General features: G+C 33.1%; 1 protein-coding gene and 1 non-coding gene across 2 annotated transcripts; both read left to right on the top strand.

The window, feature by feature from the left end:
- The first annotated feature begins 176 nt into the window (after nucleotides 1–176).
- On the top strand, nucleotides 177–12,824 carry Vps39 (vacuolar protein sorting 39). The gene is made up of 13 exons (XM_076120845.1): nucleotides 177–489; nucleotides 1,116–1,265; nucleotides 1,805–1,932; nucleotides 2,283–2,486; nucleotides 2,838–3,057; nucleotides 3,605–3,722; nucleotides 4,330–4,456; nucleotides 7,146–7,538; nucleotides 7,819–8,041; nucleotides 8,247–8,702; nucleotides 8,933–9,162; nucleotides 9,523–9,657; nucleotides 11,143–12,824. Exons 1-13 carry the CDS (start codon nucleotides 420–422, stop codon nucleotides 11,296–11,298), a joined length of 2,610 nt encoding a protein of 869 aa, XP_075976960.1. The 5' UTR covers nucleotides 177–419; the 3' UTR covers nucleotides 11,299–12,824.
- Nucleotides 12,825–14,156: 1,332 nt separating this feature from the next.
- TRNAR-CCU (transfer RNA arginine (anticodon CCU)) lies at nucleotides 14,157–14,229 on the top strand. Its single transcript has one exon. It is a non-coding gene; the product is annotated as a tRNA-Arg (tRNA).
- Nucleotides 14,230–14,659: the final 430 nt, after the last annotated feature.

Raw genomic sequence — 14,659 nt, 5'->3', positions numbered from 1 at the left:
CATTCTACATTAAAGTATTTAGAATTTTTCGTGGTGCTGACGTTGCAAACACTTAATACTAAATTAACCATTTAGTCGAATAACATATGTTGAGATCGATCAAAGATAAATCTCCTCTATTATTAACATCAAGTCAACACAGCATTACCAACTGTCAACTGTCAGAAACTGACGAAACTGTCAAATTATCTTGTTGACTTGACTGACGGTGTAATTGCAGTGGAATAAACTGCGATTGTTTTATTTATTGAAACAATGCAAATTCTTATGGATGTCTAATAATTCTATTAAATTGTGCATATTTATTCCTAAGAGTAATTGAATTCCTGAACAATAGTCAGCATCTTCAATTTCTTGATCAGTGTTATGGGCGGAGTATTATCCTATTTTTTTTAAGGTGTTTAAAATAATTGATAAAAATGCATGAAGCTTACGAGGTGTCCCACTTGCTCAATGCAACGGTTCAAATAGAAGCTATAGCCGCTTATGGTAAGTAAAGACATCATAATATAAAAATAATATTTTTGTTGTAGATGGTACATAAACATGTAAGAGAGAAGATTATGTTATGACTCATCATAAAATTGAGTAAATAAAAACTATAATAGATATTGAGCATTTAAAGCAAATTTAATATTCCCAAAATCTTTAATACATTAGAGCAAAGTCATAGTTTTTATCTGTAACAAATAGGTAGCTATGTTCACAATATATAAAGCTAGTAAAAGAGCAATGCATAAGTGTCTCTCATTCTCAGTATGTGTAGTGATACATATGTTGTCTACAGGCATACTTTCCTTTTTTTTATTGACTAACATAGTTTAAGTGCTAAACAATTTAATTTAAATAGCAGTTTAAATGCTTTATCTGTACTTAGTTGACCTTAAAGTATTGTTGGTAAACATACCTTTACACATAGCTTCAAACTGTGTGTATGACATTTTACCACATACTTGAATGATCTCTTAGTAGACATATTGATCCTACAGAGTATGCAGGTCTGCTGACAAAATCTTAATAATAATTTGTCTTAAAGATCTGGTTAAAATGTAACATACTGCATATGTTTTAAACTTGAGAGTAATTTTTATTACTTACCTTTTTTAATTTTTCAGACAACAATCTGTTATTGGGCACAAGACAGGGTCATTTGTTGATGTACTCACTATCGATGACAAATGGCAATCAGAAATATGAGTTGCAACTCCTTCGCTATTGTAAAAATTTCAGTAAGAAACCTATCCAACAAATAGAAGTTATACCTGGTAAGCTCCACATATTATTATTCTCTATAAGTTCTTCTCTGATCCCTGCCTACCCTTATGGGAAGGTGTGATTTTATCTATGTACTAGCTGACCCGCGCAACTTCGCTTGCGTCACATAAGAGAATGGGTCAAAATTTTCCCCGTTTTTGTAACATTTTTTATTGCTCCTATTGGTCGTAGCGTAATGATATATTTCAAATCGGACCAGTAGTTCCTGAGATTAGCGCGTTCAAACAAACAAACAAACTCTTCAGCTTTATAATATTAATAAGTATAAGTATAAGTATAGATGTATAACATCTGTCTCAAGGTAGACAGAAGTAGAAATTTGAAATTCATTTTTTTTATATTCATTTAGATAATTTATACATGATGTAAGACTTGGTCCATTTAGTATGACTACTCATTCAACAATCAATTGCTTAAAAAAAAAATACTATGAGCATTATTAGGTTTGGAAATTTTATCCTACATAATGGTACCTTGGCAATCATTATAAGTGAATTGTACTGTAATATAATTCATCTTAATTTTACAGAAGACAATCTATTGCTGTGCTTGACGGATAATGTTCTATCAACATATAATATAAATGGAGTTAATTTTCCATTAGTAAAAACATTTGAACAAACAAAAGGTGCTTCGTTATTTGCATTAGATAATAAGGTAAGATGTCTTATAATATTATAATGTTGCTATTTAAAAAGAATGAATCAATTATTATCTATAACTGGAATTTATTCTTACTTTTGTTGTAAAGGAATACTTTGTGTTGATACTTACCATATTGTGCCTTCTCATAAGATGACATATAACTGTATACTGTTCAGTTTTATGTGACAAAGGACATTGCTATCATCTGGGTGATTTTAAACTATTCATATTAAGAATGCTGTAACAGGAGGCCTGTGATGCCAGATCTAGCCAGAGTTCTACAATCCAGATATTTTTGTGCTTACTCTTTATCACCAAGTCAATCAATGACATCATTTAATTTATTATAATTATATTTTCAGCCCACTACCTCAATGACTGGTGAATCAAAATCTCTTGTTCGTCTCTGTGTTGCCGTCAGAAGAAAACTGCAACTGTACCAGGGGATTAATGGAGAATTTAAACAGCACTTGTATGATTTCACTATACCTGATGTGCCTAAAGTTATGGCGTGGGGTCAGCAATACCTCTGTGTTGGATTCAAAGCTGATTATGTGTTATATGATGTAGGTAGATTTAAAACTATTAATTGTTCTTGAAAAAAGAAACTGCTAGAAGCAGCATTCTAGGTGTTTTTATTTATTTTTTCCCTTTATGTAGCTAGGAATTTACGATTATCGTTAATGTTTATGTTCAATCTCTATGTAAATCCTATAAAATTATCCCCTTCCGTGGCTTCCGTTGCTTAATGTACTCATGTTACAAATTATTCGTTATTAAAAATATTTTTTATTACCTAAAAACAATGTCCTGTAAACATATTTGTATAACCTGGAAACCTCATAAACTTTTAAATGTTCAAATTTTTAAATAGTTTCTAAGAAATAAAATACGAATTAATCAAAATTGTATTACAGCTCTCATCAGGTAATCCTAAAGAATTGTTTCCAACAAGCAGTTCAAAGGAGCCAACAATTGCGAAGTATTCAGAAACATCATTTCTACTCGGTCGTGATCAGACATCTGTTCTTGTAGAAGAAAGTAAAGATGCTAAAGATGACACTGACAGCAAAAAGAAATCCAAAGAAATTGAAATAAAGAAAACTATAAAATGGTCAGAGGCTCCTATTGGTGTTGGTAAGAAATTTTACAGACTACTAATAATATACTAGTTTTCCGCCCGCTGCATTGCCCGCGTCCCAAAAATCCACTCTTAGTGCTCCTTTACACTTCCTAAGGAATCTTCATACAACATTTAAACTTTCTACGCGCAGTACTTTCGGCTGTGTGTACTGTCACTGAGTGAGTGACTGACTGACTGATGGCAACCCATCACTCAGTCAGTAACTATTAATAAGATTCTTCTTTTTCAAAAGTCACCCAAAACTTTTCCATTGGTCTCTCGGCTAATACCTGCCCTGCAGATAGTTGTCCAAGTCGTCACGCCAACCTTTTCTTGCCTTGACGTCGTCTTCGACATTCAGGCATCCATTGCATAACAATATTTGCCCAACTGCCAACTCTAAGTTAGGCCGGATTTACCAATATTCGATTTGATTGGCGATTCCTCTTTATGGGCTAATTGATAAAAAGTTAATAAAGTTTTCTTTGCAGTTACCTCAACCTTGTTTTGATTGTAACAATAAGAATAGCATTCAGTCATACTACATTTTTTCTGTTACAGTGTGGGACAAGCCATTCGTTTTGGGACTACTATCAGACCAAGTTATAGTTCAAGCAGTGGAACCAACTCTGTTCATACAAACATTACCTGAACTGACAAAAGCAAGACTCATGTATAGGTAATACATTCTTCAGATTTATTTATAATAGGGTTTATAATTTATTTATACCAGTCAAATCAGACCACTCTTTATAAAATGTCAAAAACACATTTTAGTATAGAAATACGGTGTAGTGGCGTCAGTTTCGTATTGTCATTGGTATTAAATGAGTGCCTAATATAATGTTTCAGTCATTATAACTTTGTTTTTTTCGTAAATAATGTTACGAAAAAAATCACATAGACTGAGCTTTTTAGATTACCTTTTACGAGAACAAGTTTAATAATTTTTCGTTATCCCAGTCAACTACCTAATGATTTAAATATAAGTATTGTTGTATTAATATAGGAAATGGATATAAATTCCAAATATGGATATATTATATGCTATTAACATTTTATCGCTTTAAGTTATCGTAACGGATATTATATTAATTATTTATAATTCTATTAAAACTTGTATCACTGATTTTTATATTATTTAAGTACACTATACCATTTGAACTTATTTAACGAAAAGAAACTCGTCTGTTACATTTATTTCTTCTACTATTCAAAAGAAAATAATATTATTTCTGGATTTGCAAAAATAAATGTGATTTGCTACTTTGATATTTCTGTTTCAGATGTAAACGAGGATTGATATTTGTGTCATCTGTAGGTCAAGTGTGGTGTCTAAGCTCTGTCGATGTATCTAAACAAATAAAACAATTGCTCAAAGACAAACAATTTCAAATAGCAATAGAATTAACGGTAAGTACTAAGACCAATTTCATAGTCCATATTTAAATGTCAGATAACTTATTTGCTAAATAAAGTGATAGCAAACTGTCATAACTCCATCTGATAAGCTTTAACTGCACGTTTAGCGCAGTGGTTAGCGTGGTCGCCTCGCCACAATAACCGTAGCGCCGCGTGTGGCGGGTTCGAATCCCACCCGGGATAAATATTTGTGTGAGAGTACAAGTTTATATCGCCGTAATTATTCGATTTTGTCCGAAAAGAAAAATACGTGTATTATCTATACTAATCTATACTAATATAATAAAGCTGAAGAGTTTGTTTGTTTGTTTGAAGGCGCTAATCTCAGGAACTACTGGTCCGATTTGAAAAATTCTTTCAGTGTTAGATAGCCCATTTATCGAGGAAGGCTATAGGCTATATAACATCACGCTACGGTCATTAGGAGCGGAGTAGCAACGAAAAATGTTACAAAAACGGGGAAAATTTTGACCCATTTTATCTTATGTGACGCAAGCGAAGTTGCGCGGGTCAGCTAGTTATTACTAAATACCGGACGGACAAAGAATTAAAAACAGTCGTCATCCTTATTTCGATGCCTTCTCACATTAGCTGACACTTTATCTAGCAGTTAGGGTATCAGACACTTATTTTTAACTGTGAAGTTTGAAATTGACGTCATCGTTATGTTTCCTCTTGCACAATACCCTAGGAAAAACCATTTTTTTGTTTTGAATATAGTTTTCCGCGGATTGTTAAGGGATAAATATATAATATTTTGTAACTGAGTCATTATGTACTGCTTCAATTAATTCGTGTCAATTTTCCCTGTTAAACCGTTAGTCAATTATTTAGTGTCCCGTGTATTCGACATTTGTTGGATCTAACATTTGTTGGTGCTGTCTGTGTGTGTTATATAGTAAGGTGTAAAGTGGCTAGAAAACAGTATGGTCTTGTGCTTTAGAACGTGACGGTTTGAGCCAACATTTTATTTTTCATTATATTCTGATCATTCCATATTAGCTGCTTGCAAACGGCCGGTTTATTTTGGCCGCCAAAAGGCGCGGAAATGCATGTAATTTAATTATAACTATTCCTTGTATACTCATTACACATTCAGGTCTTTTACAAATGTCATTATATATTTTTCAATTCCATAATGCTATGTCCCGGAATTCCCAATATTTATTCATATTATAACGATTCAGACTGTTATTTTATTGCTTGCTTTCATTAACTTCTTGTTAGATACACGAAAGTCTCATATAAAATTAGCAAGTGTGTGGCAAAGAGTGAGAGAAGGAGAGCTTAACTTTTTTTTATCACAACAGTTTTTTAAATTATTTAACAGACGTTATGTTTTACATTGAACAAAATACGTGAATTACCTTTTAATTATTATATTTCTTTGCATACTAGTTAAAATTACCAGATGTTTACATATCAAGACCATAAAAATAAATGAATGTGATGTATAACAAACATAATATAATGCTTTGAGTAGTGCATGCACATATGGTAATAATAGTCCATCAAATTAACCAACAAGGTAAATAATAACATATTAAGTTTCAAATATGGCAACTTATGGAAAAATACATTCATGTTTTCCTGTCCAATGATAATGACTAAAATGAATAGTGACTTATATTTACTCATTACAAAAATATAGTTGAGTGTTATTAAATAAAAAATCGCGGTGAATTATTAACCTTCTTCTTTTCTTAAGTCGGTGAATAAAAAAGTTTGGAATCAGTAAAATTGTGAACAGCACATTCATTAAACGAAACGTCATCTGAAACGCAATTATTTTATTAAATCTGCAGAACTGCTAATAAATTTAATTTGTTATTATTGATAAAGAGTATTTAGAATACAGTTGGTTTAACGACAAGTGGACTGTGGACGTCATTGTTTTTGTGTTTATATATTATTATTAAAAGTTCCCAATGTTCAGTACTAAAATTAAAAAACGAGAAGCTAAGATTATATCCTTGTTGAATGTGAGTAATGTAATATAATTGTAATTGTTGTTTCATTGCATGTAACGTGATGATCATATTATTATATTTTGTGCTAATTTTATACCGAATTAACTTGATGTTCTTATAACCCGATCCGTTCAATGTTGCCTCCATGTTGTATCCTCGGCATGATCCTATTATTTATTGACCGAGACTCAGCCGCATTTGGTAAGACTTGGAGCCGACTCAAACATAGGCTAGGCCGATTTGGTACTTATTTTTATGATTTTCTAGCCACTTTTACACATTATTATAACGTAGTATATCAAGTATAGCTGCTATCTGAAAATGCCTTTCACCGTAAAGAATCGTAAGGAAACTATGAAGTTGTTGCTTTTTGTAAGTCTTCTTAGTATTTATTATTGTGTATAAAAGTAGTTTCAAGTGCAAAAAACACCCTTTTTTGATTGCTGATGCAAAAGAGGGGTATTACAAATTGAGGTGTTCATTTGTGTTTCTGTCTGTGGGTTCCGATTTTGAAGGTTTGAAAGTCGACGTGATTGAGAATGTTCTTAGCAAAATGTTTTAAAAATCTGTTGGTCTTTGTGGATCATCAACTCATTATAAATACTAAAGTACATAACTTGATAGAAATTAAAGTATTGACATATGTGCCTTAGATTTATTTTCTTTGAGATATTTATTTGTGGCAAACATTTATTATTCCAATTTTTCAGAGTCTGTCAGAATGTACGACGCCAGAAGAAAAGAAGCAGAGAATACACTCCATACAAGTTCTTTACGCCCTCGAACTGTTTGCGAGTAAACAGTTCGCTCTATCAATGAAGGAATTCATTAAATTGAATACTGACCCAGCTGACGTCATAAGACTATTCCCTGAACTCGATTCTAATAAAACACAAGGGGAGAAAGTGGAAGTAAAGAAATTAAAAGGCAAAGATTTGGAGACTGCTTTATACGCGTTGATAGATTATCTAGTGGACTTGAGAGCGAATATATCGAAGAGTGCAGCGAAGCCGGAGAGTAGTCAGACGGAGACCGGCAGTCAAAGAAACGTCGCACAGCAATTAGAGTTAATAGACACAACCTTGTTGAAATGTTATTTACAGGCAAGTACACATTTACTTGAAATATTTTTTTTCGTGTTCTCTCTCTAAACGAATTGAGTTTCATTTCGTTTCGCGAGACAGCTCGTTTTAGTTATGTTTTATTAGTTACTTAATAATTTAAACTGGCATTAAAGAATAACACAGAAAAACAGAAAAGCAAGGACATCTAGTGCATTGTTGAAGATATGGCTTTATTGCACAAAATACACTCGGTATCAATTAGGCTTTGTGGACGCTCATATCGCAAGATATTATGTTTTTAAACATTTTAATATTACAGACAAACGACGCATTCGTAGCACCTCTGTTACGGCTCAACAACTGTCGTTTAGAGGAAGCAGAGAAGACCCTACAGCATCACGGGAAACATAGTGAGCTGATAATACTATACCAGACTAAGGGACAACACAAGAAAGCCCTAGAACTACTCAGAGAACAGGCGAAACAACCTGATTCCAGCCTAGAGGGCTATAGGGGCACGAAGAATTATTTACAACATCTGGGTAAGTGCTTGTATTTGAATCTCTATTCCCCGAAATTTAAAAAATATCCCTAAGCTATTCCTATAAATCGTTTAAAACAGTAACTGTTAAAACGACAATCGAAGAGATTTAAAAAACAATGCGTTCTCGTTTTTCTAAACCTTTTTGCCTTCATTTAATTAAAGCGCAGTTTTACGAACCTTATAAAAGAAATTAAAATTTACAGGTGCCGAACACATAAACCTAATATTCAAGTTCTCAGACTGGATACTCAAAGAGCATCCAGAGGAAGGTTTGAAGATATTTACCGAAGATATAGTCGAAGTAGAGAATCTGCCCCGTCCAAAGATACTAGACTTTCTACTAAGAGAACACGAGAACTTAGTAATACCATACTTAGAACACGTTATACATACATGGAACGATACTAATTCATTATTTCATGACGCTTTAATAAATAGATACAGAGATAAAATTACTACTAAAAAGGCTAATATCACTGAGGAAGAACTACTGCATACGAAGGCGAAGTTGCTCGCGTTTCTAGAACAATCTACGCATTATACACTTGAGAGAGTTGTGTTGCATTTCCCTACTGATAGTTTGTTCGAAGAGAGGGCAATCGCTTTGGGCAAGTTGGGAAGGCATGAACAAGCGCTCGCTATTTATGTGTTGATCTTAGGTAAGTTCTTATATACTATGTTATCTACATTATCCAATTAAATATGTTAATTTGGATAGGCCTGAAAAAATCCACACCTGTTAAAACTGGTCTCTGTTAAGAGATTTTTCAGTATTCGACGATAATTCGCTAAACGACTGATCGCGCACTACTTCTCTTATTTTTTAAAGTTGTTAGCTATCCAAATCCAACTTGAAAACCTTAACTGAGTATTTGGCTTCCCTCTACAGGCGATGTGGACCGTGCAATTCGCTACTGTGAGAACGTAAGCGCGACTCCGAGCGACAAGAATCAGGACGTATACGTAATACTGATGCGTATACTCATGAACCCGGCGCAAGGCAGCGCGCTCGATGGACCGCTTGCCAACGTGCCCCGACACCCCAAGACATCAGTACCAGATCTGGAAACTGCACTGAACATTCTAGAAAAACATGCTGATAAAATATCGCCTTTGAAGGTAAGATACATGACATTGAGAGGGATGCAATGTAGAACGTATATAAGTTGAATCAGTACGTGTACGTTGCTCAAAAAAATTACGTACAAATTAAGATATGCCTGCAACAATTGATAGTGACATGTTAAATGACTGTCTTTCGTCACATTTTGATATTATTTTTGCAACATATAATAACATAATTAGTACATAATATAATAGTAAAAATAATATTGAAGCGTGTCATTTTCCTAGTAATAATTTGTTTTGCATTTTGATTGTCTTAAATATTTGTTTTCTAAAAGACGTAATGATAATCAATGCGAGTTTAAACATGACTAGTAAAATTAAATTGTGCATAATTATTTTGTATTGTTAAAGGCATTGTCAGTGTTGCCAGACTCCGTGCCTTTAAGTCGTCTGAAGCATTTCCTAGAGAGTGCCCTGGACGGTCAGCTCACCTTGAAGCGGCGCATGCAAGTGCTCAAAGGATTATTGTATGCTGAACACACACAGGTAACATTAATTTAAATATTTATATCCATAAGACGTGTAAACACATGCTTGTGACCGAAACCACATCTGAAACAAAATGATTTCTGGGCTAAAAACTACCTATCCCTTAAATCCAAGAAACAAAAAACATGTTTTGTCTCGCATTTTAAAAACTCCGCATTTACAGTCTCATTTACAGCAGGGTGTACTTTTCGTGTTTCACAGCTTTTTTAACAATAGAAATGTATTTTTTTAAGTTTTAAGCTATGCAATATCAGTTATATTTATGAAAAACAATTCTGTTTTTAGGAACAGCCTTCCGTCTTTATTACTTTTCCATCTTAACCTATTGTATTATAAATAAATAAATTTAACCCATTACTGTCCCACTGCTGGGCAAGGGTCTCCTCCCGTAATGAGGGAGGGTTTAGGCCTTGAGTCCACCACGCTGGCCTAGTGCGGGTTGGGGACTTTGCATGCCCTCAATAAATGTATTAAACAAATTTTAGGCATGCAAGGTTTCCTCACGATGTTTTCCTTCACCGTTTGAGCATGTGATAATTATTTCTAATACACACATAACTTTGAAAAGTCATTGGTGTGTTGCCTAGGGTTCGAACCTGCGACCACTTGCGTGGGAGGTGTCAACTTATACCACCCGGCTATCACTGCTCTACAACCTATTGTATTACTTAAATTAAATTAAATTTAACCCATGAATGCCCCACTGCTGGGTAAGGGTCTCCTCCCGTAATAAGGGAGGGGTTAGGCCTCGAGTCCACCACGCTGGCCAAGTGCGGGTTGGGTTGTATGACTTACTTAATTAAAATATTAAATTTACGATATCTTGTTGATATTTGTAATAGATATCTATATAATAATATAAACAGTAGCATAATGACGAAGCATGTATGAATAACGATGGAATGTTGATTATAATTAAAAATAACACAGTTATCAAAAACACTTATCGTGTATACGTAGTTTCCTGGTTGCATTTGCGCATTTAAATATATTATTTGTTTTGAATAACAGTTTTTGCAGCGATAGGTATAGCCTTATATGATTTTTACCTCGTATTAGGGAAAGATTTTGACGTCTATATGTATTATGAGCCGTGAATGTTTAAATTACAATTTTTTTTTGTAATTTACATTAAAATCATGAAAAAGGGTCGACCAATGTAATTACAGGCGGTTTCAACAAAATATAATCAAATAGAGTTAGACCCCCTAGATTTAAAGTTGTGGTATTTGTTCAGTTGTCTGTTACGGTTGTAGATTTTTATAATTTCTATAAAACACCAAATCTAGAAACTTTACAATCTGTTACTATTGCTACCTTTATAATTATAGTTGTTATTGGTACTGTCATTAGACATAATATGTCTGAATAATTGTTGTCAAGAAAAGAGAGTGAAGGCATCTCAACAACGACAAAGAAATGTAACAAACTACTAAACATATAAAATTACTTATAATTACTATATTAATTTGTTTGTTACAGGTACAAGAACTGAAACATTTCCACGAGTCCAAGAGCGTTGTTATAAACGACTACGACGTGTGTCCCGTATGTAAGAAGCGTTTCGTCAACCAGAGCGCGTTCGTCCGCTATCCTAACGGTGATATCGTACATTATTCGTGTAAAGTAGACAAGTAATACACAGCAAAACTGTTCACAAAACTGTTTTAACAAGGCTTAGGTTTTTATTTACGAATGTTTCTTTTAATTTTGCAAGGTTTTATTGGCACTGAAAACGATAAAACCTAAAATAATAGCTTTTTCAAATGAGGACATCTCAAAAAAGCTTATTCGATGTAGGCACTTACCCAAAAAGTGGAAAAATATCTAAGATGTCTAGAAGTATAAAGAATATTGTAAAAGTCCATAGCTTAAAGGCCTATTTAAACCCTTCAGAGATAAAGAAACTGACTATACTTGTCCAAATTCTGGCATGAAAGCCAATTTGTTTTAACCATGTGTCAGTTAACCTAAAAAACACATCTATCAGAAATATCAGATACATAATAGTTAAACTGTTCTAAATCTAACTCTTTATATAAAATATCGGCTAGTTAGCAGCTACTCAAATAAAACATAAATTGTAATCAATCAGTAATTCTATAAAATAATAATAGATGGCACTAGTGGAGTAAAAACTCTTGACTGATATACAGCATGACTTGATAATATTACACACTATCAAGAATACGCAATTTTGATTTAAAATGCTAATAAAATAAGGTATTTAATCCCATGCACGATGCACTTATCTAAGTCAGATGAGGGTCATAGTCGCGTATACTGATTTCTGATCGCACTTTGATTGCAGTTACTTGTTAAACATTTACCCTCTTATTTATAAACGCACTATAAACCTATTTTAGTTAAAAAACTACTGTAATGTGTTTTCTCTTTTTCATTTCGCTAAGGACTAAAAGAAACAGAACTTTTATGAATAAGAGGGTTAGTAGATACTATGTAGTCCATTCAGTCTCAATGTATTTTATTTGGCTAAGGAAATATGTATGTTCATTTAATCTTAAAATGTATTAAAGTTTGTAAAGAAAATCATTTATTTAAGGTTTTAAACACAGGACACTGTATGCAGTGAATAAATATGAAAAAATAAACATGCATATTTCTTGTTAGAAAATGTAAAGCTTGTTTTAAGTTGTTAGACGCTAGATACTGGTGGATAAATTAGAACTATTGTTTGATGGCTTAGATCTACGATCTCCATAAATAGTGCATTATCTGTCAAACGTAGATATGTCTATTATTCTGGCAATCTGACTGATTTTCAATTAAATGCAATATGTTTCATTCAATTTTATTGGCTGTGATTTTAATCATACATTTCTCAACTTACAAATTTGTGTTTTCAAAATCCCACTTTTTACAAATATGTTACCGATTTATCATTTAGCTGCGTGCTACTATTTGGTGTAGTAAAGTTTCATATATCATTCCTAGACTTTTATTTTCATAATATTTTTTGGCCGAAAATATAACACTAGCTAATTTTGTACAGCTATTCCATACGTTTGTAATAAGAATCAATGTACAGATGTGTGATATTGTAATATAACTGTAGTCATGTATTGTATCTATATTTTACCACTGTATTAATTAGCTCATGTATAAAAACAATGAAATTATTATATAAAATTTTTATTCATCAATTTTCTATTATTTATTCACCCAAAATCTACGGTTTAAAATAAAGTGAGCGAGCTAGCGAGTGGTTGGCAGAGATTAATGTTGAGGTTAGAGCAGAGCGAAAGCCTTGAACTAGTTTTTTAATGTGGACATAAATGATAATTTATTGAAGCATAACTGTTTTGATGAATTATTGTAACGTTTCTAAACTATGTTACTTTGATTAGTAGTGACTACGCTCAATACACGTGTATTTAGTTCCAACAGTGTATGAGATGCTAAAATTAGAACTACGCGGATACCAGTTTGAAAATTAGTTAGCTGACATATCGGTGACCCGTTCCGCCTACGGCATTTTTTCTAAAGCTCTGCTTACATTGAAACTACATATTGTAGAATATTCGTAACATCAATGTTAATTTCTATTTAAATATTTCTAAAATATTTCTTAATTTTGCTAATAGTTTATCAGCATTTAACATTGATGCGTAGTTTATCAATTTATATTTGAAATGTTTAGATGTTATGTTTTAACATAGTTTGTGAAAAAATAAGATTATTGGATTCACTCTAATTTGCACTTAAGGTAGGTAGGTATTATGTTGAGGTAAAGTAGGTATAGGTACAGCTGATATTGAAGAATTCTCTAAGAGATGTCGCTATTTAAGATTTCCTGGGGAAGTGTGGTAACTCATGTAATATCATGATGATAGTAACTATCATGAGTTAAGTGTGAGTTACTCATTAATACAATGTATTTCAACATCTAATCAATAACAATTCTTCACCTTTCAACCTACTGTTACGACACATAGGTAGGTGATAACTTTAAGCCGATAACGTTTCGGCAGTGTAAACATTGTTAAATCAATGGCGATAAAAAATTATAACGTCGTCACCAATGTTACGATAATGTTTACAATTTTCGTTATCCTACTACCTACCAAAGATATGTTAATTGAACACAAGCAGGTACGAGTACGGCTTATCACGACTTAAATTTAGTGATACGTCAGAGGTTTAATGACTCGAAGTAAAAACTTGGGAAATCCCACAATGACGTCAGTTCGAGGTCATCATCATCATAACACTTCTAAAGGCAAGGTAGAATAGACTTACATTCTTATTTGATACTTTATTGGTAGAGCAAAACTGTACGTATACGGCCATAGGTGTGGCACCAGTCAAACAACGTCTAAGCTCCTAAGTCATTGGCAGCTAATAAATTATGTACATAAGGTGATGTAATAAATAATGAGTGGTATGTGTGAACGCAGCCGCTATGACGCGGCATGACGCAACGTCGCCGTGCGCGCCGGAGAACCAGTGCGGTTACTCGCGTGGCATCGTCGTCCGCCTCTGTGGCCCAATGGATAAGGCATCGGCCTCCTAAGCCGAGGATTGTGGGTTCGAGTCCCACCAGAGGTACATACCCACCTTTTTGGAGGCATATTTGTGAAAAATCTTGTACAATTGTTAATCAATATAGAGCAAACTATGTGCTTGCTTCCGGGTTTACGCACAATTGTTTGTGTGTTCTATACAGTATTTTTTATACAATTTTTTTTGACACAATAAAATAACATAATGTTATGACTTTTTGTAAATGTTATATATTTTTTGTATATATTTTATACACGGATGGACCTATGTTAGTCAAATAGTATTTAAAATCTCTCTATAATACTTTAATGCCTACATTTTGTGTATCTTCTTTACTTTGAAAATCTTTAACGGAATGGTTTCCAGTAAACACAGATATAACTCATTAAATTTATATTGCCTAATAATGCAACATAATGTATACAAGTACCCGTATATTTTGGCTTAGGGGTGTAGTGGGTTGTTTTAGCTTATA

Source organism: Anticarsia gemmatalis, chromosome 12 (genome assembly GCF_050436995.1).
Source record: "Anticarsia gemmatalis isolate Benzon Research Colony breed Stoneville strain chromosome 12, ilAntGemm2 primary, whole genome shotgun sequence".
Lineage (NCBI taxonomy): Eukaryota > Metazoa > Arthropoda > Insecta > Lepidoptera > Erebidae > Anticarsia > Anticarsia gemmatalis.
This window is presented reverse-complemented; position numbering and strand designations above follow the sequence as displayed.

What these genes read in the sequence shown, in the direction of transcription:
- Vps39 (XM_076120845.1), top strand. Translation starts at nt 420, where the DNA reads ATGCATGAAGCTTACGAGGTGTCCCACTTGCTCAATGCAACGGTTCAA. An exon ending in CTGATTATGTGTTATATGAT is followed by an intron (nt 2,487 to 2,837) that starts GTAGGTAGATTT and finishes ATTGTATTACAG; the next exon opens with CTCTCATCAGGTAATCCTAA. An exon ending in AGAGGCTCCTATTGGTGTTG is followed by an intron (nt 3,058 to 3,604) that starts GTAAGAAATTTT and finishes TTTCTGTTACAG; the next exon opens with TGTGGGACAAGCCATTCGTT.